The 26,058-nt window shown below is 41.8% G+C and overlaps 1 protein-coding gene across 1 annotated transcript in view; it reads left to right on the plus strand.

Annotated features, from left to right (window-relative positions):
• Positions 1–26,058, plus strand: part of LOC124625766 (cap-specific mRNA (nucleoside-2'-O-)-methyltransferase 1) — a 293,563-nt gene that overhangs the window by 69,882 nt on the left and 197,623 nt on the right. The window contains exon 8 of the mRNA XM_047149205.1: positions 6,183–6,301. Coding sequence (XP_047005161.1) covers positions 6,183–6,301 — 119 coding nt within the window. The remainder of the gene's footprint in view (positions 1–6,182; positions 6,302–26,058) is intronic.

Here is a 26,058-nt window from a genome sequence, read left to right on the forward strand (position 1 = left end):
TAAGTTTCAAAATCACTTAAAATGGGTGAAACAGTCGGCTTAATTTAATCATAGGTAAAAAAGGAAACTGACAGCGTGATAGCCTTGATCACCTTAATGCGTGAAGATGAATAATAGTTTATGAGCATGGAAACTAAAGATTTCAGCCAATAGTACCTCAGTGGTACTTCAGTTTCAGCTGGTTTTCTTCGGGTTGCAAGGATGTCGTCCCTACTTCCACAGTGGCATCAAGAAATTTGTTGTGTACATTACAGCATCTACGTGTTCAACATGATTTTGGCACAAAATAAAAACACCAGGGTGTAGCTTTTCATGGAAAACAGAGTGCACAGGAACAAAAACTAGAGACTTATTAACAGAAAAAGTCATACAAGGGGATAAAGCTATGGGGATGAAAAACACATTTTTGTGCGATATGTTATGGAATATAAATGACATAAGTCTTGTGAAAAGAAGGAGAAGAAGATGAAAATGAAGACTGGCTCATTAAGTGATGCAAACAATGTTGGCTCATACATCTCTCTCTCTCAACAATGGAGTTCACATGAAAGTAAATACACACAAAAACTGACACAAACAACACACTGACAGGCAAAGGTAGCAAAAGAGCTGACTGAAGGAGAAATTAATCAGGTAATAATAACAATAAAAAGATATTAAAAAGTGGATACTACATCACATCAGTGTAGTCAGAATTTTATCTGAAAAACTGAAATTCTCAATGATTGTAATCTCAGAAACTGTTGGGAATAATGTAGCTATCATTCATGACAGAGATTGCCTAAAAAACAGTTTGTTGATGTCACTAACGGAATAACAAGCTACCCATGTTCCAAAGTAATACATAAAAACATCCCACAATCACATTTGATTGGAAGCAGTTGAAACTGTATTTGACATGGAAACAAGTGAGTCCACTCTAAAACAAATCCAAAAAAATTATGAACTCTTGTTGGTAATTAGAATAGTGATAGAGTTACACTATTACACCACTTAGAAGAATCTCATTTACATACATACCCTTCAAGCCACTGTATAGTGCATGGTGGAGGATCATTTCCTTTCCTGTTCCACCCACAAATAGAATGAGGGAGAAATAACTGGCTAAATGCCTCGACATGAGCCCAAGTTTCTCTTAAAGTATCGTCATAGTCCTTACTTGAAACATATGTTGGCAGTGGTAGAATAATTCTGCAGTCAGCTTTAAATTTTTGGAATAATGCTTTGTGAAAAGTGTTAAGCTAATTGACTTTTATTCAGGAAGAGCCATTTTCAAATCTGAGTCTGGCTATCTTAGAGTTAAGTGTTTTTTTTCCGAAATTTATTATGCAAAATGTTGGGGCAGATGATTTGAACTGTTGACTTCCCTGTCATCCTTTTCCTAGCTGAACTTTAGGCTACATCTCTAGTCATCTCACTGTTACTGGGAAGTTGTGCCGTAGTCTGCTTTCCTTCATTCAGGAAAATGTGCGTACACTGTAGGAGAAACACTACATACAAATAAACAGAAGAAACAATGAAAATGCTAACATTGTGACAGTAGCTGGATGATGTAAGCATGCTGGAGATACAAAAACTTACGTAACTTGATGTTACATTCGTACACCCTCAAGATGCAATAAAAAATTAATCAATGGAAAAGTATACAATTTACATTAATATAATAATGTTCACCTATTCTAAGATTGGTACTTGAATGAGGCATGATAGCTTTGTTACATACTTCCTTTATGTGTCAGATCACCAATATGATCATGGCAATCTAATGATGTGTTCCACCCAAAATGTCTCAAGTGAAGTCGTGTTTATCAGCTGATGGCATCTTATTTGGTGACAAAACAACAATTGTGCAGTACTCCTATTGATTGTCATTAGGTTTGTTGACGTTTTCTATAATATTTAGACTCCTATCACATTGTCTTAGTTAATGAATTTACATCCCTTGGCCCAAAGTAGTTGCATCATTTTTAGATCACCACGATATGTACAGTATAGAAACCAATATATAATTAAAAAAAATTTGGCAACATGTTGGCACTTCACTGATTTTGTACCTTATATGAGAATAAAAAGTTACAGTCTACATTGCAGTTTCTGTTCTTTCTATCGGTGCTGACTGTTTTTGGTAATAAAACCATCATCTGAAGAAAATTAATTTACCCCGAGGATCTAGTCCTCAGAGTCGCTGTGTACTGTTAAAAGATAGCCATCACAACTTGCTGACTGTCTGGTGACTGTCAAACTGCAGCATTGTTTATTCTTGTATATTGAAACAACTTGGTTAGAATTAGTTGACAATGCTGTCATACTGTTTAATGAAATAGTTACAACATTTCTGTATTGTACTGGATGGTACATGCAATCAAAAGTCATTGCAAAATGTCAGAATTACTCTCTCTGGTCAGACCAGTTATATGTGTTTCTGTTGGTAAAAATATACCATTATAGACTCACTCAATAATTTATATTCACCCAGTTCACCTAGTTCTGCTGACACAATTTTTTAATAATATTTCTGAGCAAGCTTTGTTGCTCTAGTGCATTTAGAAGGCATTGATAGGTGAATAATTACAAGTTGAAAATAAGAACAAAAGACAGAAATAAATGCTAATAAATACTTTCTCAAAACACTGCATACATTTCTCACATGGAGTCATAGTTTCCACTGTACTCATTGCATATTTCTTCCCCTCTAAGTCACTAGTAAAAGCACTTTTTCCAAATATCTTTTGACTGTTGGCAATATTTAGAATCTCACATCTACAAGAGGTTCTTCGTCCACAGAAAACTACCATTCTTCCAGTTGAACTTTCACTTGCGAAAACGTGGTAATATATTTTTGATCAAGGTGAGATCAGTATGGTGCTTGATAAAGAACTCTGAAATTGTAACTATTAAATATGTATCACAGTTTTTTAACCCATGTGCTGGAACATTTGGCACAAAAATCCGTCTTGGCTGCACACTGCTGAAGAGGTGAGAGGAGGAGGAGGAGAATTGATTGTTGAACAAGAAACTGACTTCTTTTGTTTTTATTACACTTTCATTTTTTGCCAGCAAGTATGAATGTTTTGCCTCACCTCACTGATTGCATTAGTTGTTCAAATAATGGTATAAGATTTTACAGGTGGTGGTGGTGGTGGTGGTGGTGGTGGTGGTGGTAGTAGTAGTAGTAGTAATAGTAGTAGTAGTAGTAGTAGTATTTTCTATTTTATTACACATTTTACCCGTGAAAATAATTGCTGGTGTGATGTAATTTTTTAGAAATCAGTGTTTAGTTGCTTGCTCATGTGACTGTGTTAACATCAAAGATTTTCATAAAAATTAAATAAAACTTGTTGGAAAGCACTTTGTTTCACATAATGTAATCCCTATCAACATAAAATATTCCCTTATTTTTACATTTCGGTGTGTTACAAATCGAAATGTATTATGCGTGCATTGAAGATGACGAACCATCAGAGTGCCCAAAATCCACTATGACCAATGAAACTGTGAAGAAAATATCATCAGTTACTGGTCGTTGGAAGTATTTTAGCTCACTGACATTTCAAAGATCTCATCAGCCTGGGTCCTTCAAATTTTGCACGAAGAACAATGCTTTCTTCTCAGTTGAATCATAGGTGTTAACTACTGAAAAAGATACACATGATTGAGCAGACTTGTTATAATTGCAACTCCTGTGAGTTTCTTCGATGTTTTATACCACTAGATTAGTTGAGTGTTCATTATTATCCATCAGAGATGAAGTAGCAGTTGGAACAGTTGGTTACAAAAAGTGAAAATTCAACAAAGAAAGTGAAAATTCTGTTTTCAGGAAATGTCATGACTACTGTTTTGTGGCTTTCCTGTGGTTCAGTGTTTACAGACTTTTTCCATGAGGGCAAAATTATTCAAAGAATAATAAATTTCAGTACTAGACAAATTTAAGGCCATAATTCTGATTGAATGTTGTTCACATCTTCAAACGAAGGAACTTCTCTTCCCTCATGACAGTGCACCCTTGCACATATCTTGAATTGTTTCTGTATGACTTTTGAAGAAAAGTGCTTCTATAAATGCACTGTTTGATAATGGATTCCAGTTGGGAATAAAAGGGAGGGGCTTACCAGTTCTGGCATATGCCTTATGTCCAAGGAAAAACTCATAAGAAACTTGGTCAGAAGCGGGAGATTGGAACCGTTCTCATTTATCTCTGGGATGTCATTCTTTGTTGAAGATTCGTTCCTGCTAACAAATGAGTGGATGGCTGAAGACTTATATCAGATGATGAAATTGAAAATGGGACAGGTATTTCTTTTGCATTCGCACTAATCGTACCTCACTGAGGGTATTAAAAAGACTAAATGTATCATTTTATATATTAATATTTAATATATGTGTGTGTGGGTTTTTTGTGGTGTGTGTGTGTGGGAGGGGGGGGGGGGGGGGGGAAATCTCTGAAGCATTTAGTTACTTTTTAGACTATGAAATTTTTGAATATCTCTCATATGGTTTTCCATTAAAACAGATGGTTGCTTTTTGATTCTGTAGAAACTCTGAACAGAAAAATTGGCCTGTGTTTGTTAATACTTGTTTATTTTATTTTGTGTATGGCAATACAGCGGCAGTATTTTATATAAGTACAACAATATTTAAACGAAATGTATAAAACAAAACAATGTGTAAATAGTACATGTGTAAAAAACAAGCAATAGCACAAAAGGATAAAGTACAAACACTCAAGACAAAATAACTACATGTTAAAAGATTGGCAAGCCTGACTAGAAACTCATTCATATATTTAAAGCTCGATATCTAGATTGCACAGCCAATCCAAAGCAGAGGGCTTCACATATATAACCTCAGAGACAGGTCCAGCGTATCTTCTTAAGGGGCATTCCTCAATAATATGGCGGATGTTCTCTTCTGGTGCTCCACAGTCACAGGCTGGTGAGCCGCATAGACCCCACTTGTACTTATATGCATTGCATCTTGCATGGCCCATTCTGATACGGTTTAATTTAGTCCAGGTACATCTCTTCAGGTCAAAGCCCGGTAATTCCAGAGTAAGATCTTGGATAGCTTGTTTATTAATTCCAGAATAATTCCAAAAGTGCCGCCATTGCTCCTTGATGTCAGGTTGATGTTCTTGTGTATTAACCCATATAGGCTTCCGTGACTTCAAGCGGGTCGATGGTATTTCGTTTAAAACATCATGGATTGGTAGATTTTGTGGGTAATCTGAGTCATGAATTTTTGGCCACTCTCTTGCTGCTGCTTCTTGCCTTCTCAATTGTGGAGGTGGAATATTGCTAGGAGAATGCAGCCAAGGGACTGGGGTGGATTTAATAGTACCTGTTATTATCCTCATACACTCGTACAACTGGACGTCGATTTTCTTAGTATGAGTGCTCGAATGCCAGACAGCAGAGCAATATTCGGCAACAGGATATACCAGGGCTATTGCTGCAGTACGTAAGGTGGATGCTTGAGCTCCGCAAGTCAAGCCAGCCAATTTTGTCAGGATGTTGTTGTGACTCTTTAGCTTTTGGCTTATATTTTCTAGATGTTTTTTGTAAGTCAGGGAGCGGTCTAGTGTTATGCCAAGGTACTTGGGGTTGAAGTTGTGTTTGACTCTTTGTTCACAGAAGTTCACATTCAGTTCTTGTTGGGCCATTTTATTGTTCAAGTGGAAAACATACACCTCAGTCTTGGTTGGATTAGATCATAATCGCCATTTTTTATAGTAGGAATTCAAGGACTCCAGATCTTCTGTGAGTACGTTCGCTCCTTCCCCAAGTGTTTTAGTTTGTACAACTAAAACACTTGGGGAAGGAGCGAACGTACCCACAGAAGATCTGGAGTCCTTGAATTCCTATTATAAATATTGTTAATACTATGCTTTTATCAGGATTCTGTAGAAACTCTGAACAGAAAAAATTGTCTACGTCTGTTAATACTATGCTTTTATCAGGAAACTTGAGATTCGCCATAATGATGACTGAACAGCTTCTCAATCTGATCTACTACAGTAATCAGTAGCATGGAAAATAATGTTGACCTTGTCATTAGTTGCTTAGCCAATATTTTGGAGTCTAGTTCAAGCAAAACTGTACTGCATTGTATTATTTTTTTTGTAAGTTTAAGACCTGAGGGGCAAATTCTGCTTATAAATTTAATATTTATTTTAAATTTTGAAGGAGTTGGTGGCACTGATGGAAATGGTGACGTTTTCGATCCAAATAATATAGAGGCATTCACTGAGTTTGTACATGCACAGACTTCTGATTTGGGAGTTCATTTCATGATGGCAGATGGGGTAAGTGTCATATCTCATTTATGAATAAGCATGGCTGCATACATTAGTTTTATTCACAGGTTTTATGTAACATTTTAATTTCGAAGGCAAAAGGAGATCCCTTTTATCAGTTATTAAAATTTTTGTATTCAGGGATTATGAATGACTGTTAATTCACAAATGGACAATTTAACAGTAAAATAAGCATTTAGTCATACAGTACATAGGTGACTGTTTTCGACTTAATGGGATCAATTCTCTTATGTGAATATGAAGTACATAGTGATGTATTGCAGCTGACTGTGTAACTGGAAAAAGATATTTGTTTGCAACCATATAAGCATATGTATGACCCTGTGGGCAATGCTCTTATTAATAAAATAAGTAAACACAGTCACAGTTATCCAAATTATTTTCATTTATGGCACTTTTGTAAAGCATACAGCCTAGTGATTGATGTGGTCTGTATTATGTAACATTCTACAGAATTATGAAATAAGTGAAGGGTACAAGGGAAAAAGGATCAAAATCCACTTTTTAATATTGTGCTGTAATTTAATTTGGAGTTAAAAATGCAGCAGATTAAGCATGGTAGACATACAATGATTTTTTTAGAGGAATTCTCAAGGCTTTTTTCTAACAGACTCTTCATTTGAAGTGAGTGCCATGTCATAGTGTCCTGTTTATTAAAAATGAAAAGTCAAGTCCTAAATGTTTACAAACAAAACAATCTAGTCCACTTAATAGAACGTATTACATATACATAAGTGTTTGCCTTAGAGGTAAACATCATTTGTGGGATATTACATTAAAATGCCTATAAGAGACTGATGAAATTAATGTAATCTCTACACCAAATTACTCATTGTTGACTACATGTAATTTTGAAAAATAGACCTGTGCACTTTCAGAACAGAATTTCTTAAGGGATTGTAAAGTCGTCATATTTTGCCTCGGAGAGAGGAATTAAACTTGAAAATGATGTTTTTTTTTGTGCTTTCCAGTCTGCAAATGGCACCCCCCCCCCCCCCCCCCCCCCAACACTAAATAGGACTCCCAAGAGCTGTTGCAAGTGGTGCAACAATTGATAGGTCTAGAAGAAGTTCTGTCAACTGCCATTTCTTCTATTTGTCTTACCTTCAATGGTTATTTCTTTCTGTATTCTTTACCGAGAAATGAAGGCTATGATTTGAACTTGTCTTGGGAATATTCGATGACACAGAAGGCACTAGGTTTTACGCAGCATCTTTTGATGTGTTCATTCCAATCACTGTTGTTTCAGTGTGGGCTTTTTGATTTATTAAGCTCACATCTTCACCCCATTCCATGTAACTGTGCACTCTAACAGGAAAAGATTACTTTTATTCAAATCTGTTATATTGATGAACCATAGAGCGGATGAAGCAAATAAAGACAACTTTTATTCTGGCCGAGCAAGTATCACTAAAAATGTGGCAATGTTGAACTGAGAAAACAAGATGATAAAAGTGGAAGTCAAACAACAATGGGCAACTTCATCAGCTCCTGGAAGGAGAACATGCGCATTAAACATGTAAAAAGATATGTGTCACTTGTAGTGTACATCATTACCACTAATATTATGCACTGAAACATTTTCCATGAAATCTATACCTATTGCCAATGTTCATGTTTTTGCCTAGCTTTAATTTTAACTCCATGTTTTCATTGACAGGAGACTTCAGTCTTCTCCTTATGTAAGTTTCTAGCCACTTAATTTCTTTATCTACTTCTTCTGCACTCCTGTTATAATTAAGTTTTCTTGCAGGAAGGGATTTCTTTTTTGCTTTGAATTTTTCACATTCAGAGTAAGTATCTGACCTGGGATACAAAAAAAAGGGGGGGGGGGGAGCTCTATGCCTCTATGTACATTTGATGCACTATTTTGATGTTTAATTCTCCCGGTAGATAAATTTTAGATGTATCTTATTGTGAAGGTTATCATGAGAAGAACAGCCTTGAAGGGAACTTATATGTTTCATAACATTTTCAACGGCATCAGCTGACTCTGACTCTTTATGGTTCAAATAGAATGAGAACCTCACCAGTCAGTAGGAGCATGGCCAGTAGTAGAAAGAGATTTCTTGATTGCTAACATATTCTGGTTTGTTATACCAAGCACACTGAGAAATTATTGTAACAACCTAGAATTTCAGTAACTTTTCTTTCCATCTGTAAATCCACTATGGGAACGGGATGCGTGTAGAGGTATACTGAACAAACTGTCCCACAAATATCTGCACATAAATATATATTTCCACAGTAGTTGTAAACGTGTACACAGCAAGAGACATAAATGCAGACTGTTAGAATAACATGGCAGTTCGAAAATGTCTGATCTCAATCAAAGATCATGTTGTTCAGGGTCGATTTGACCTATTGACACCACACAGCCCCCCCCCCCCCCCCTTCCCCGCAGTACGGAGTACCACAGGTGAATCATCTTGGCTGGAGACAGTGTGGGCATTGACGCAGTTGGTGGTTGTACGAGATGGTAGATGCACAACCGGGACCTCCACCTCGACCGGGGCAGGGTGTGGAGGTGGAACGACGGGAGGCAGGTCCACCTCGAAGTCACTGAACCAGTGAGGGCGGACGATGCGGCGGCAGGCTCGTGAGCAGGCGGGCAGAATGGCGGGTGGCAGGATGTAGTTGTGGCAAGCCTGGATTCTAACCGAGCTGTCCGGCGAGATGAAGGCACGTATTGTCATCGGGTCGCACTCACAAGGGAGGGTGAGGCTCTGTGCAACACTGAAGTGTAGCTGGTCGTTGGGTGGTGAGGTCGCGGTGTCTGTGAGTAAAATGAGAACTCGGTCGTCAAGAGTTACGATTGAAATGTCGTCCACGTGGTGTGGGGGGTACGTTGCAGAGCAGGTTGACTATGGGAGAGGGTGTCTAAGTCGGTGAGGTAACTGCGAAACCCACACACCGGGTAGAGGTTGACGTATCCGAGAAACCCAAAAATGGCGTTGGATGAAAAAATCGGGATGTTGGCCCAAGGAGAAATGTTGTTGGACTCCATGGCGGGAGAGAGACTGGCAGGAGAGTCGTTTGATGAATCTGACTGAGCTAGCAGGGGGGCGTCGGAGTCCACGAAAGCTGGTTTGAGTCGGTGTAACGAAACAGTTTGGGGAGAGTCTTTGATGATGATGTTGAAAGTTGTGTTGCTCCGCCGGAGGACTTTAAAGAGGCCGAGGTAAAGTGGTTGCAGAGGTTGTCGGATCGAGTTGTCTCTCAGCATCACATGGGAGCAAGTGTTGAGAGTGGTTGGCACGTAAATGTCTGGCGGGGAGTGGCTGATAGGTGGGTGCAGGCTTGCATGTTTGAAGTGAGTGCACATGTGACTTATGAAATCCAGGTAGTGGGGGAAATCTTCGGGTACCTGAGGTTGAATGAATTCCCCTGGTAGGACGGGGTTCTCCCCGAAAGCGTATTCTAAGATAGTTCCCCGTAAGTCGGGCTTGATAGTTGAGTGGAGGCTGAGGAGCAGTCATGGAAGGGCCTCGGACCAGAGGCAGTTGTTGCTTTGTGGGTGGTAGGTCGTGTTATGAATTTTATTTATGCCGCAGATTTTACATAAAATTGTGATCAGGGAAGACTCAAACTGCCGACCCTGCTCGGTGGTGATGGTGGTCGGACAACCGAACCTAGCAATCCATGAGTAGATGAAACCCTTGACCACGGTCTCAGCCATGATGTTAGGTAAAGGAACTGCCTCTACCCAGTGGGACATGCGGTCGATTGTGGATAGAATGTATCTGTGGCCCTCCAACGGTATGTACATGGAGAAATCGTCTTGGGGGAATGTCGAACCTGCCCAGTCGTGGGGAGGTGTGGGGGCTGATTTGGTTGCATTGACAGGGGACACAGCTGCGTGCCCAGGTCTGACAGTCCCGTTTTATATTTTTCCAAACGATACGCTCAGAGATGGGCCGTGTAGTTGCGCGGACACCAGGGTGAGCGATGTTATGCGGCGCATCGAAGGCATGGCGGTGCAGGGGGAGTGGGAGCAATAGGCGTAAGGTACTGGTAGAAGAGTCGCACCACATCTCACCCACAACGCCGGGGAATTTAGCTTTGGTAAACACAAGGGAAGTTTGAGGGTCCACGAGGAGAGCTTGAGATTCCTCGTCAGACACTTGTAGGGCAGCCAGGTTGGATAAGTCTATGATGCGCGAAGTAGTATTGATCCACGAGAAAAAATCTGTGGCGATGTTGTCCATGCCTTTGATGTAGACTAGATAAAAGTGGTGGAAATGTCGAGGGGTGGGTCCTCTGGGGGGGTTGCAGAAAGCGGCTGCGTGTGGTTTGTGACCCATGAGGATGAAGAACAAGCAACCCTCCATGTTGGGGCAGAAGTGTTTTACAGTCTTGTAGACTGCTATCGAAAGCGGAGTATTTCTTCTGAACTGTTGATAGTTTTTTAGAGAAGAAATGAAGAGGGGAAACCGTGTCTGCCTTGCGTTGCTGTAGTACCGCTCCCATCGTGATGTCACTGGTGTCTGCAGTGATGAACAACTCGGCCAAGGGGTTGGGGTGGGTGAGTGTCATGGCGTGAGCTAAAGAAGTCTTTAGTGCATGGAAGGCCTCCAGCATAGGTGCAGTCTAGCAAATGGGTCTGAGTCCTGAAGTCAGTTTACCCGACAGCGAGTCTGTCAGTGGGGCTTGCACTGTGGCGGAAGAGGGCAGGTGACAGTGGTAGTAGTTTATTGTGCCCAGGAAACGTCGAAGTTCTTTGTAAGTAGCAGGGGGTGGCATTGTGTGATGGCCTGCAAGCGAGATTTGGGAGGCTGTGTTCCGTTGGTGGAGACGGTGTAACCAAAGAAAGTGACAGAAGGCTGGCACAATTGGATGCCATTGGAATTCAAGGTCTGGAGGACCATGGATAAATGATTTTTATGTTCCTCAGCCGACTTGCTGAAAATGAGTATGTCATCCAGGTATGCAAAGCAAAGCTCGAACTGTCATAAGATGGAGTCAATGAATCGCTGCCACGATTGTGCCACATTTTTCAGGCTGAATGGCATGAAGTTGTATTGGAACAGACCAAGCAGCATGATAACAGCTATTTTAGGGATGTCTTCCGGCGCTACGGGAATCTGGTGGTAGGCACGTTTACAGTCAATAACACTGAAGATTGTAGTGCCCGATAACATATGAGTGAAATCATGTATGTTAGGCACAGGTTAATTGTCCATGACGGTATGACCGTTTAGACATCTGTAATGACCACACCTTCAGAAAGAACCATTGTGTTTGAGGGCGAGGTGAATCGGTGAAGACCAATTGCTGTCTTACAATTGCAGAATACCTGCCTCCAAAAGTTCGTTAATTTGCTGCCGGGGTGCGTGCAACTTAATAGGGTTGAGGCATCTATACCCAGGCCGCTGAAACATGTCACTTCAAGGTAACTCCGCAAGCGCCATAGAGTTGGTAGTATAACTAATAAACAAGTGAGGAACAGGAGGTGCTGCATCTTCTGATCCAATACCAGCACTGAACAAAAGCCGGTTACGGCATCGACACTACCACGTTGCCGGCTTCCGTGTTAACATTGTATGTTTGTGCGTGAATACATGCTGTTGTGTTGTGTTACCGCCTCGACTACAGTTTTTGTTTGTTAAACAGTGTCACCAAAACGCTGTCGTTCACCAAGCAACAATCCGTTGCTTCATGGAGTGCCATTAAATAGTCTTTGGAATTGGAGGACACATGAGTTTTATGAGCAAGAAGAAGAATTTCTTTCTGTTCACGGGCATGCATTAATTCCTGCCGATAAAGTTTTAGGGTGTACCTCAAAAACTCTAAGCCTCAATGAAAGAACATTTATAAGGAAAGGGGTGCTACTTCAAGACCGTGAAGTAAACAGTGTGGAAGAAAGCCCCTGTGGAAGAAACAGCATGTTTTTAAGTACTCCGGGCAATATCCTGTTACAGATATTGATTCTTTCCAGTCCGATGCAATTCTTCAGCACATAAACGGATACTATAAAGGAAAGAATACCCCACAATAGCAAAGTTGCTAATTTCTTTAAAAGAAAGTGCACTTTTCTCAGGGGGAAAATGTCTCTTAAGATGATACTAAAAAGTGTGAGCTTCCATTTTAAAAAGTTAGATGGACGAAAACTGTTACTAGAAAAAGCTCATGTTTTGCAGCTCATAACATTTTCTTACACAAAATTGTAGGAAAGGACATACGCTCAGTCATATGATTAGACGAAACTTGGATCACCGCTGGAGATTCAGTTGAGAAATGCTGGACAGATGATACTTCGAATAGCAGCGGTCATCAGCCAACAGGAAGAGGATCAAGATTAATTGTGGCCCATGCAGGGTCTTCAGATGGCTTTGTGCTTGAAGGACTTCTAGTTTCTCGATCGAAAAAAAACCGGTGACTGTCATGAGGATATGGACCACCTATGGTTTCTACAGTGGTTTAAAAATTTGTTGCTACAGTTTAGTGTTCCTACAGTTTTTGTGATGGACAATGCACCGTACCATTCCGTGATTTTAGATAAAACTCTGACCACTAGTGACCGTAAAGAAACTATGGTGCAGTGGTTGCAGGCGAGAGACATTGCTGCGGACATGAGCATGACAAAGCTGCTGTTATACTCACTCGTTAAACAAAATAAGCCTGTGACGTCTAAATACGTGTAGATGAAATTGCAAGCAAACAGGGTCACTTGGTAATGAGGCTAATGCCTTATCACTGTCATTTTAATCCAATTGAATTATTGAATTGGTTTGGAGAGAAGTCAAGGCATACATTGGGGGTAACAACAAGACTTTTACTATAACAGAAGTGGAAAGACTGCTACGTGAAGGTCTTGCTACTGTAGGCGCTACCTCATGGAGGAAAAAAAAGTAGACCATGTTGCTAAACTGATAAGAGAAGCACAGGCTATAGATGGCATTATAAATGAAAATGAACAATTAATGATTTCTCTTGATGATGATGACGATGACGATGACGATGACAACGGTTTTGGCACCGATTCCATTGATAGTGTAGGAGAACTGCATGGAATTACGCCACTGACATCGTAAATTGGTGAGTGTAAATGTTTACAGAATTCCTCTCTGCAATCGGGTAGACTATGCATGTTTTGCTTTATTTCTTTCTATGAGTGTGGATAGCGTGTTATTTGGTATGCTTAGATTTACATTATTATATGACGTTTTACATGCAGCTATTACTGTAACTTTTCATAGATATTGTCATTAACTTCGAGTGTTTTTATTTCCCGGTTTCAATATTATCAAACACTTAGTCTCTGTCGTCATTCTCTCCATTGTTAGAAAAATGTACTTTGTTGCACTTACGTATAAACGTTGATTGTAGCTTACATTTACAAAATGTACTTAGGAGTTGTGAGCGTGTGCGGTGGCAGCTATTGCAACCTCGCAATCTCAGTGTAGCCAACCACACGCGAGCTGTCAAGTGACATGTTTCACCGGCCCGAGTATAACCTTGTGCCTAATAGGAGGCCAAGCAGTGGTAACTAACTTGTATGTCATTCTGTCAGTGATGGAAACTGAGAACTGCACACGAGACTGATCGTTGTCCTGACGTGAAGTTTTTGGGCGAGTAGGGCGCGATGAGGCATAGCCGTTAGTGCAAGTGGGAAAAGGTTGCCCGAAAGTCACATGCCTAGTATATGAGCGCGGCGTGCGCTTGTGTGAAGAGGGCGACTACGCGCGCAGTGCAGAGCGGGTTGGAATGTGCGAGGAATGTCTGCTGTCGACCTTGGACTTGGTAACCAGTGTGGACGAGAGCGGCGTTTGCATCACGCATGGAGCAGCGATGGCCGCCGAGTAACGTGACTGGCGCATGAGAGAGGGGGAATGTTTATTAACATGTGGGATGGCTGCTTGCATAGTGTGCATGGTTGCGTTGTGCGCGACTGTCATTAGATGCACTGTTTGAAACCCAAGGCACTGAACGTGGCGAGTGAGTCGGGGGTGATGAGTCTACTGGACACGAATCGTCACAAGCGTTTAATGTGTTTGGACTAACCTAATGAGTGTTCGAGCTGGTGTTGGCCGGAGAAGCTCAATTAAGTGCCGGAACCGTGGACTGCATTTTTAGCAGCGAGTTACAAGCTGCGATGAGCTCGTTGTAGGTGTGTATGATGCGTTGTTTTGGCTTGTTGTTGTCCCAGCGGAGCTGTGCCATCAAGTCATATTTTGACAGTAGATTAGTTACACAGGTCAGTGCCGCCCACAAGGGTGGAGCACTCGCGTACTAACTCACATGTTGCGGGGAACATACGTGCGGGAGCACAGTATCTGAGCATTAGTGGGATGGTGTAGCACTGAGCCCTGAACTATGTTCGGAGAGAGTTTGTAATGGGACAAAAAATCCATACCGAGAATAGGTTCATCAATGTCGGCAACGTAGAAAGTCCACGGAAAACACAGAGAATGAGACAGGTGCACCGTAACTTTGACAGCGCCTGAGGTTTATAATGTTGATGCATTGACAGCTCATAGAAGTGACCTCGTCGGTGAAAAGATGGGGGAGCCATCAATGTAGGTATGACAGACATGTCAGCACCAGTGTCAACTAGGAAAGTAAGCTGTAACGAAATGTCAGTCACATACAAATGACTGCTCAGCAGGGTGGACGAGTGGACAGAGTGCAATGTATGAGGATGCCCATGAGGTTCCCTGCAGGACTTGGCGTCTTTTAGGTCCTGCGGTCGGCGTTTGGGTGCTGGCAAGGTAACCGGCACTTCTTGGCATTATTGCCAAAATTCTTGTGGTACCAGCAGTACGGATGAGCTGGATGTGGTGGTGGTGGTGGTGGTGGTGACTGTGGCAGCAGAGGAGGCTTGTCCTCGTCAATTTGTTCTGGCATGTATACCGGCACATATGGTGCGTGGCTGATCCTGGAGTGCACGGACAGTGGAGAGAGCGAGCGGATGCTGCCAGGCGATGTTGAAGATGCAGAGGCGGAGCGAGCCCGGCCTCTGCCAGCGGACGGCCGGTAAGCGGGGTAGTGAGCTGGCTGGTGTTGTTGTAGCAATGAGTACAGTTTGCCGGTGATGTGGAGAAGAGAGCCAATTGATTTGAAGGAGTGCGGTAGCAGGTGGATCTGTAGGTCAGCAGGCAGCTTGGCAGACCACACCATCCACAGAGTGGCGTCCAGCATGGTATGCTCACTCACAAGTAACTGAAAGTGGCGCCAGAGTTGTGATGGGGTTCGGTCCCCCAGGTGTTCCTCGTACAAGATCTTGATGATTAAATCTTGTGGTGAGCAGGCGAGTTGTTCTTCGCGAACTCTTATTTCGGTGGAGGCTATGGCGAGAGGAGTAGATCACAAATAAGTCTGAATGATCATGGAAGTGCATGACGCGACACAGGAGTTTAGAGTTGTCACGGGACATGTGATACAGCTCGAAAAGATGCTTGACAAGCTCAAACCGTGACACTGGGTTGTCCTCGTGTAAAGGTGGCAGCTTTGGCAGACGACTTGGAAGTGGGGACGAAGGCGGCTTCGGTGTGTCTTGGAAAACCGTCTGGTCCGTGTTGGGAGAGGCTATACAGTAGGCTGGCATGGTAGGCGCCTGTGTGTTTCTGGTGAAAACGTCCATAGCAACTGTGGGTTGCATTGTCCTTGATGTGTCGCGAAAACACCATGCGGCTGACACGGTCAGTACCGTGGGAATGGTTGGTTGCGTGATAGGTGTTGGGGTCCTGTAAACTGGGCCATAGGCTACAGGCACTCAGGCACTGATTTGAATTGACCCACCGCAGAAATAATGCAGGCCGGCATGGCTGACACAGGCGGTGCTGTAAGAGAGGCGAGCGGCTAAGCGGCCGGAGCGGGGGCCCCCTGCGGGTGCAACACGGGGGGGGGGGGGGGGGGGGGGGTCGGTGGCAGGAAGGTGTGGGTTGGTAACTCTTATGACAAAAGTTTGAGTTCACTGTGCACGTTGAAGACATGCCCCATGAGGTCGGACTATAAATGACCAGTGGAACTTGCAGAAAGTCACTTCGGTGTGGTAAGACGCCATTAGAAGGCGAAACACCGAATGATGCACTTGAACTGATGTGGTCAAAAACTTGAGCGGCCAGACTGGGGGTGAGTATGGAGAATTGTGTGCACTAAAATGTCCTATATTAGTTTGCAAATGAGGCAAAACTGGACCAGGTCATAGTTTATAGTGGCTGGGTGTGTTTTGCGGTAATGGCTGTGCTACACACGGCACCACAGTAACTGTTGTTGCGGCCTGTTAAGAGTCAAAGTACGTGTGCAAATGAAGATCACTTTGAGCATTATACAATCAATCGTAGGTACACAGTTATGAATATTGTTCACTTCAAACTTCATACGTTTTCGAGCATAGTCCTGCGACATGAAACCCGAGTCCATTGTTTGTGTTAGCGGTGTAGTACTCGACCGTTCTAGAGTGACAAATTTTGAGGTTAACGCGGCTGGAGATCACGAATCGCTGTGAATTAATGTAGAACTGCTCGTTGGCAAAGGAATGAAGAGGTCCAGTGACCAATGTTGAGCTTCCAAGTCTTCGAACAAAGCGTTGGGTGAGGCGGCCATAGCAGCATGCTCATAACCTGCTGATGCTACGACACCCGTCATGGTAGTCGCGGAAGACGTGCAAACTTTGGGGTCACCAGTATAGGAACGGGATATGTGTAGAGGTATATTGAACAAACTGTCCCACAAATATCTGCACATAAATATATATTTCCACAGTAGTCATACACATGTACACAGCAAGAGACATAAATGCAGACTGCTAGAATAACATGGTGACTCGAAAACGTCCGATCTCAGTCAAAGATCATGTTGTTGAGGGTCAATGTAACCTATCGATGCCACAGTACCATGTAGGAGTGATAGTTGCTATCTTCTTCTGGTTTTCGTAGTCTTAAAGACTTATTAAAAAATGTATCACAGTGTACCATTCACTGAAACACAACATTATTAATACCACAACATTGACTTTGAGCCTGGGATCACGAACTTGTCCACTTGCTAGAGTTGTCAGAAAAGAAATGGAAACCAAGTAAAAGCACAACACAAAACTGACTTTGACTCTCCTGTACCATTGCCCAGGAGTAGAACATTCAGAGGTGCTCCAAGTGGTGACCCTGGACACCGATACACTGGTGCACTCATTGAATGAAAGAATTATTTACTGCTTCCAGTGTTGCCTGCTGAAGAGAATTACAAACAAGCACGATACGCTCCTGCATGTCCTCTGGAATAGTTGGAATATAACAATAGACAACGTCTTTAATGTATCCCAAAAGAAGAAAGTCCAGAGGATTTAAATCAGGAGACCTAGCAGGCCAAGTAACTGTTCCTTCTCAACCAATACATCTGGCAGGATACCTTTGGTTCAGAACACGATGTGCGCATAAGGCATTATGTGCTGGACATCCATCATGTTGATGCCACATAAACATTCTGGTTCTTAGCGGCACTTCGTCCAGAAGAGGAGGAAGAATTCATCTGAGGAAGTTGGCATACACTGTGCCATTTAGACTACCATTGACGAAAAAAGGGCCAATAATTGTAGTACCAAGCACCCCACACCAGACGTTAATCCTCCATTGACGCTGATCTTCCATGTGTCTAAGCCATCGTGGGTTGCCACTGGACCAATAATGCATGTTCCTTGTATTTACCTGTCCTTTGTTTGAGAAGGAACATTCATTGGTAAATAAAGCATTGGAGAAGAAGTTCGGGTTGGCGAGGATTTGCTGCTGTGCCCACTGACAGAACTGTACGCGATTCTGGAAATCATTCCCTTGCAGTTCTTGATGTTGGTGTACATGGTAAGGATGGAACCAGTGACGTGTAAGAATATGATGTACACTGGTTTTAGGAATACCAATCTTGTGTTCAAGCTGTCGTGTTCTTTCATGTGGATTCATAGCAGTGGAAGTGAGAACAGTAACTACGGCAGCATTGTCTGTGCAAGTGCTACAACGATTGTGTTGTCGTGGGTTGAAACTTCCTGTTTCTTGAAACGTCGCAGCAAGACAAGAAAACATCTGTCGGGAAGATGGGTTCTTATCAGGATATTGCTCTCTGTACAGTTCTGCTGCCTGCGTAGCATTTCGCCTACCTTCAACAACAACAATAGAAGAAATGTTATGACAGTGCAGTTTGTAGGGAGGACAGCCTTTACTGTATGCGTACTCTACACAACATTATTTAAAAGGACTAAACTACTGTACTAAATGTACCCATACATAAGAAAATAGTATTGCAATTACTGTTCTGTTCACTTACACTCCCCACAGATGAGTAGCATTTCTACCTTCTCTTCATTGGTGTACATTCTGTCCACACAACTCTTCAACTGATGATGGTTGATTGAATGACGGGTGTGCATTCTACTTTTGTTTACATTTGTCCACTGTCACTGTCAGCATGTGGATGTGTTCCATTACACTGAGTACCTGCACTAAGTGCTGGGAGCATCAACATCAATGTTGTGTTATGTAATTAATAATGTTGTGTTTCAGTAAATGGTACACTGTGATACATTTTTGAATAGGTGTTTAGGAGAGGAAACGAATTACTGAATAAAAAATATAGGGTGCCATTTAAAAAATGTCATACTGCCGTTCATATCTTTGTAAAAAACAAAGCTATAATGAAGGCAATCATGCTGATTGATGTCCCCCTAATGGCTAAAGAACATTTGCTTGAAACATTTTGTAATTTGCATCTGGACAAACAGTTATTTACGGTGAGCAAGATAAATGGGACACCCTGTATAGTATGTGAATTCACATATCTGTGGAGTGCGCTACCACCTTATAGGATTTATGGCGAATATAGATAAAAGTCAGCTGCAGAGTGCTACTACCTGATGGCATTGACATAAATTAGTAGTTGAGCAGTAAGAACCAGCAGTGCACGCTATGAACCATGAACGTTGTTTGTCAAATCCATATGTATTTGACCCATAAGGCAATTACATCAATTGCGCATGCTCAGAAGCTCCGTAAAACATGCACAAGCCAAGGTGTGCTCACAACCCTGATGCCAAGTTTCAGCAGTCTATTGGAGCAATATGTAGCACAGTGTGGTAGATTTAGTGCCATATATTTCAGATTACTGCATCTGCATTACGTTTAAGAGCATTCAAAGAAAAATTACCAATAAATCTGCGAGGTGTCAAAAGTTAGTGTGTTCACTTGCTCTTGTGCTCTTACACAGCAGCTGCCACTAGGTGTTTCTGTTGGCTACATGGGTTCCATGGCAAGCCAGGGGATCATATCTGTGGGGCATTGAGATACTGGCAGTCTGTGCTAGTAATGTATGCAACTTAAATTATTCGAATAATCAGTTTCCTAACTGTGTCATTACCATATATTGCTGAAATAAAGATTCTTGTAAAATAATTATAGCCATTTTCGTAAGACCACCTTAAATTTATTCTGCAACTTCTGCTACTGTTAGGAACAATAGGTACAAAGCAAATCACAAATCCTTAGATAGATGAGTAAAGGTTAATTAAAAAGTCTCCAGTAACTTTCATAGCAATATATTATCAAGGACCTCGCCCTAAATGTTAAAATTTGTCAGAAGTTAAGGTTTTCAGTGACAGAAAAATTAGTTTCCGGGCAGTTGTTGGCAGGAAGGGGACAGAAATAGATAACAACTAACCAAAAGCCGAAATGTTGAGTTCTGTCTAACATTGGCACCATTCAGTTGCTGCACCACTGCAAAGGTAATTGCCATAATAATCGGTATAGTGGTGCCTAAATCAGCAAAACTTTCTAGAACTCAACAAGATACAAAACAGGCTCTCTTGTATCTGGTCACACTAACAGGGGAACATACACAATGAGTGGAAGCACGAACGGCCGCATGCTATTATAAATGTTGAAAAATCTCAATTGTCAGGCACTTCAAGAAAGACACCGTATGTCTCATGCGAACCTGTTTGGAAAACTTCAAGAATTGTCTTTCAGGGCAGAAACTAAAAAATAGTTCAGCCTCAACATTTCTATTTCATAGACACTGCAGATAAAATCAGGCAAATAATAGCTTTTATAGATGTGTGGAAGACACCTGGAAACACTGGAAGGTTTCATATAGAATGTATAAATGCTAATGTAGACATTTCAAAACCTAATTTTAAACTGCAAAACATTTCCTGGAGTGTACATGACCATATTTTATTTGTTATGTACCACACACTACAACTTAAGAAGTTGCAGAAAGGTAGGAAATTAAGGAAATGGGACCTACATAAATTGAAAGAACCACAGATTATACCAACATCCCCCATGTACATAGTCTGTCTGCTGCTGAACATTTCCTTTGTCAGTGCCCACCTGATTCCAAATCTCTGACATTCTTCCTACTCACCTTAATCAACTTTATACTTACCAGCTACTACTTCACCTGAGAGGGGCAGACATACAAACAGATCAGGGGAACCAGGATGGCTCCTTCCTATGCCAACCTTTTCATGGATCGCTTGGAGGAGGCTTTTCTGGGATCCATAAGTCTTCAGCCCTTGGTTTGGGTTAGATACATTTTATGACACCTTGACCATATGGACTAACAGTGAGGCTGACCTGCTAAAATTCCTGAATCTCTGCATACCTTCTCCAAATTAAATTTCACATGGTCGTATTCTGAATCCCATGCCACTTTCCTTGATGTTGAGCTCATCCTCACTGAAGGCCAGCTACACACTTCTGTCCACATTAAACCTGCCAACAAACAACAGTACTTACATTTTGACAGTTGCCGTCCTTTCCATGTCAAACGTTCCCTCCCATACAGCCTTGGCATTCGAGGCAAACATATTTGCTTGGATGCAGACTCTTTGCAGCAATTGACCACCATTCTCACCTCAGCCTTCACTGGATGTAATTACCCCACCAGCCTAGTTTAAAAGCAGATTTCCCGGGCCATCACATCCAATCCTGGTACTGCTGATCCCTCTGCTGGAGCACACCATTGGTGACTCAGTATTATCCTGGTCTGGAATATGTTAGTCAGCTACTTCAACTTGGCCATGACTTCCTAAAGTCATGCCCTGAAATGAGATCCATTCTGTCTGAAATTTTGCCCAACACACCTAACAGCTTTCCATCGCCCTCCCAATCTCCGCAATATTCTAGTCAAACCCTATGCTCCTTTTGCACCTATCCTACGGCTCCTATCCCTGTGACCGTCCCTGCTGCAAGACTTGCCCTATGTGCCCTACTATCACCACCTATAATAGCCCCGTAACTGGCAAAACATATACTACCAAAGGGAGAGTCACCTGTGAAATGACACGTCATATACCAGCTGTTTTGTAAACACTGTTAGGCCTTTTACATCGGCATGACTACCACCAAATTATCAATTAGGATGAATGGGCATAGGCAGAGGGTGTATACTGGCAACACGCAATGTCCTGTCGCAGAGTATGCTCTACAACATGACATTCGTGACCTTGGGGCCTGTTTCACCACACAAGCCATCTGGATTCTTCCCTCAGACAACAGTTTCTCAGAACTCCATAGGTGGGATCTAACACTTAACGTGTCCTTGATTCTCGCCACCCACCTGGCCTTAATTTACGTTAATTTCTTCTTTCTCAGCATTTCTTCATTGGAACTACTCTTTGCTTCACTCCATTTTAGTTTTCTACATCTTATGTTGTCTTTCCTGTCTATTTTTCACCATTCCCATTCTGTGTATGTTACATAAAATGCACTTAGCTTTTCACTCTTATTAACATGGGCATGTTGTTTTAGTAGTAATCTACCATGTCCTCCACCTTTAAGCTCTCCGGTTTTCATATCTCATCCGGTGCAGTCTCCAACAATCAGTCTTTCCTTCTCATCCCTTACGGTAAATCTCCCCTGACCCATGGTTCTGGGTGACTTTCCTGAAATCTGCCCCTTTTCCTAGACCTCCCCAGTCCTTTTCCTTCACACTTCTTCCTTTCCCTTCAACCCTCCTGCCTGAAGAAGGAGCCACTGGATCTGAAAGCTTGCCAATTACGACAGTCTTTTATGTGTGTGTTCTGCCGCCACGTGGTGAGTAGATTTTTTTGTCTATCCAATTACATAATTTATATATAAAAACAAAGATGAGATGACTTACCGAACGAAAGCGCTGGCAGGTCGATAGACACACAAACAAACACAAACATACACACAAAATTCTAGCTTTCGCAACCAACGGTTGCCTCATCAGGAAAGAGGGAAGGAGAGAGAAAGATGAAAGGATGTGGGTTTTAAGGGAGAGGGTAAGGAGTCATTCCAATCCCGGGAGCGGAAAGACTTACCTTAGGGGGAAAAAAGGACAGGTATACACTCGCACACACACACATATCCATCCACACAGACAGACACAAGCAGACATATTTAAAGACAAAGAGTTTGGGCAGAGATGTCAGTCGAGGCGGAAGTGTAGAGGCAAAGAAGTTGTTGAAAGACAGGTGAGGTATGAGTGGCGGCAACTTGAAATTAGCGGAGATTGAGGCCTGGCGGATAACGAGAAGAGAGGATATACTGAAGGGCAAGTTCCCATCTCCGGAGTTCGGATAGGTTGGGGTTGGTGGGAAGTATCCAGATAACCCGGACGGTGTAACACTGTGCCAAGATGTGCTGGCTGTGCACCAAGGCATGTTTAGCCACAGGGTGATCCTCATTACCAACAAACACTGTCTGCCTGTGTCCATTCATGCAAATGGACAGTTTGTTGCTGGTCATTCCCACATAGAATGCATCACAGTGTAGGCAGGTCAGTTGGTAAATCACGTGGGTGCTTTCACACGTGGCTCTGCCTTTGATCGTGTACACCTGTACACCTTCTGGGTTACAGGACTGGAGTAGGTGGTGGTGGGAGGGTCCATGGGACAGGTTTTGCACCGGGGGCGGCTACAAGGATAGGAGCCAGAGGGTAGGGAAGGTGGTTTGGGGATTTCATAGGGATGAACTAACAGGTTACGAAGGTTAGGTGGACGGCGGAAAGACACTCTTGGCGGGGTGGGGAGGATTTCATGAAGGATGGATCTCATTTCAGGGCAGGATTTGAGGAAGTAGTATCCCTGCTGGATAGCCACATTCAGAGTCTGGTCCAGTCCCGGAACATAACAATTACATAATTTTGTCAATAATTGATTGTTTTTGTTGTTAGAGACCATTAAGAGTTCCATAAGGAGTACTGACCAACGATTGACAGAAACAGGGAAAAGAAACACAATAGAAGCTTTGAGAGTTGTAATACTGATGGCAGCAGAAGATGAAATAGGCAAAAAGGCTAGGCCCAGTAAGAAGCCTTGGGTAACATGTGAGATACTGAATCTAGTCGACAAAAGAAGAACGTACAAAAATGCAGCAAATGAAGGAGACAAAAGGAAATAAAGACATATAAAAAGGGCAGAATGATTAAACATGACTATCGAGAGCTCAGATAGAGAAACAGTGTTAAGCACCGCTGAAAGGTGGAAGGTATGTGTAGAAGGACTATGCAAGGGAAATGAAGTTGAAGATGTGTTATGGAGACGGGAGAGGAAGTGAATGAAAATGAAATGAGAAACTACAAGCACAGTTTTCGCAGTGGTACCTGGAACAGTGTGAAATGCATCCTACATTTCCATCCTCTGTGTTGTTTATCGATGAAGCAACGTTCGGGTGTGATGGAGTCTTCAACATGCACAATTCGCATGTTTGGAATGAGAATAACCCTACATGCTACAGTTACTAGCGCCCATTAAGTGCGGTTCTCTGTTAATGTGTGGGTTGGTGTTGTTGGGGGTTTTTTAATTGGGCCATATCTGCTACCTAGGCCATTAAATGGCAGGCACTATTATAATTTTCTCACCAGAGCATTGCCAGAATTGCTGGAAGATGTCCCACTCCCTACAAGACAACACGTGTGGTTCCAACATGACGGGGCGCCGGCACATTTCAGTCTTCGTGTGCATCGATTCCTGGACCGATGGTTCTCCGAAACGTGGATTGGTAGAGGTGGTCCTGTACCATGGCTTACTCGATCCTTGGTCATAAAAATGGAAAAGTGTTTGTTGGTTTAATTAATTCACCGCCAGATAAATCTTTCTCTACCGGTTTAAATACTCCTCATAGTAAAAAATGACGAATAATATTTGTTTTGATGTCCCCTACAACCTCCCAGAATTTGTCTGTTTAAATACTTTTCACCCTGTAGAAGTTGAAGGGCATGAAATGGAATCATTAGAAACATTAGCTGAGAAGGGAGTGAGTCAGGGTTGTAGTCCAATCCCAGTAATTCAGTCTGTGCAGTAAGCAAGCTGAAAGACAACACAGAGAAATTTGGAAATGGAATTAAAGCTTAGGGAGAAGAAATAAAAGCAATGAAGCTTACTGATGGAATTTTAATTATGTCAGACAGCAAAGGACTTATAAGACCAGTTGAACACAATGGATATTGTCTTGAAACAAAGTTATAAGAAAAATGTCAACTAAATTGAAACAAGCACAATAGAATGTAGTCACATTATATCACACAAAGGCGAAGGAATTAGATTAGGAGATTATGAATCACAGAAAAGAGTAGACAAGCTGTGTCCTTATTTTTTTAAGGGAGCACAATTTCTGAACACTGTAAAGAGGAAAACACTATAAAGAGGAAGACTTCCAGTTGATAATTATAAAACTCATGTCAAATTTACTGCAGTTATATTACAGAAAAACACAGTAAATGGCACAAATTAAAAAAATTACTTTAATAATTAAATTAAAAAATACAACTTTAGTAAAATGTTCACAAAAATCTATGAATTGCCACAAGTTGAACATCATATGGTTTTTCTGTAGTAGTCACGCAAGCATATTTGCTTTCTATCTCTTCTGGATTGTATGAAAACAGTTTCTTGCTCCAAATGAGATAGTTGTGCTATTGTTGTGTCCTCAAGTTTATGGGCCATAATAAATCTGAATGTTTCAAATCCTTCAGCTTTCTTAGTAAATAGAGCGCAGGATTATTTCCATCTCACTATCACTTTAATTTTCACTTCCATTCTCCATGCTTCTCTCGTCAGTCAGTTCCGCAACACTCAGCACTTGTGTGGTTGCCACATTATAACCTATAGTCACAAAGTCCTCAGAAGTGACGTAACTTCTGCCTACTAATTCACTGAATTTCTGCGGTTGACATTCAATTTCTTCCACTGCAACACTATAGGTGTTCACCATCTGCTTTCGCAAAACAATAAAACAGTGCCAGAGACAGATGGCAAGCATGTTGCATGTCACACCTCACATGACTCAGTTACTGATGCTGATGTGTGAATCACACTGAGCATGAGCCTTTGGAGCTTGTGTACATCCCTGTAACAGAAAACGAAGCGTCTACATCCCACTGCTTAAAAGTTATAAAGAGGGAAATAATTGATCAGGGTTGAAAAATTGTGACAAAAATATAAGAGTAACATGGACAAAATCATTGTATAGAGAAAAATGTATCATTGTGTGCATGGGCTTTTGGTTGGGACCAGAAAAAATTTATGTAACATAGAAGAAAACATTATATGTTGTAATGTTATGAAGAGGTTTCACTGTAATTAATGATAGCCATAGTAGAGAGAATATAAAATGCAGACTGGCAGTAGCAAGAAAAGAATTTCTGTGAAAGAGATATTTGTTAACATCAACTATAGATTTCAGTGTTAGTAAACCATTTCTTGTCTGGAGTGCAGCCTCATATGCAAGTGAAATGAGTGCCTTAAACAGGATAAATAGGAAGGAAATAGAACCTGTTAAAATGCTATAGAA

This window comes from Schistocerca americana, chromosome 8, assembly GCF_021461395.2.
Source record: "Schistocerca americana isolate TAMUIC-IGC-003095 chromosome 8, iqSchAmer2.1, whole genome shotgun sequence".
Taxonomy (NCBI): domain Eukaryota; kingdom Metazoa; phylum Arthropoda; class Insecta; order Orthoptera; family Acrididae; genus Schistocerca; species Schistocerca americana.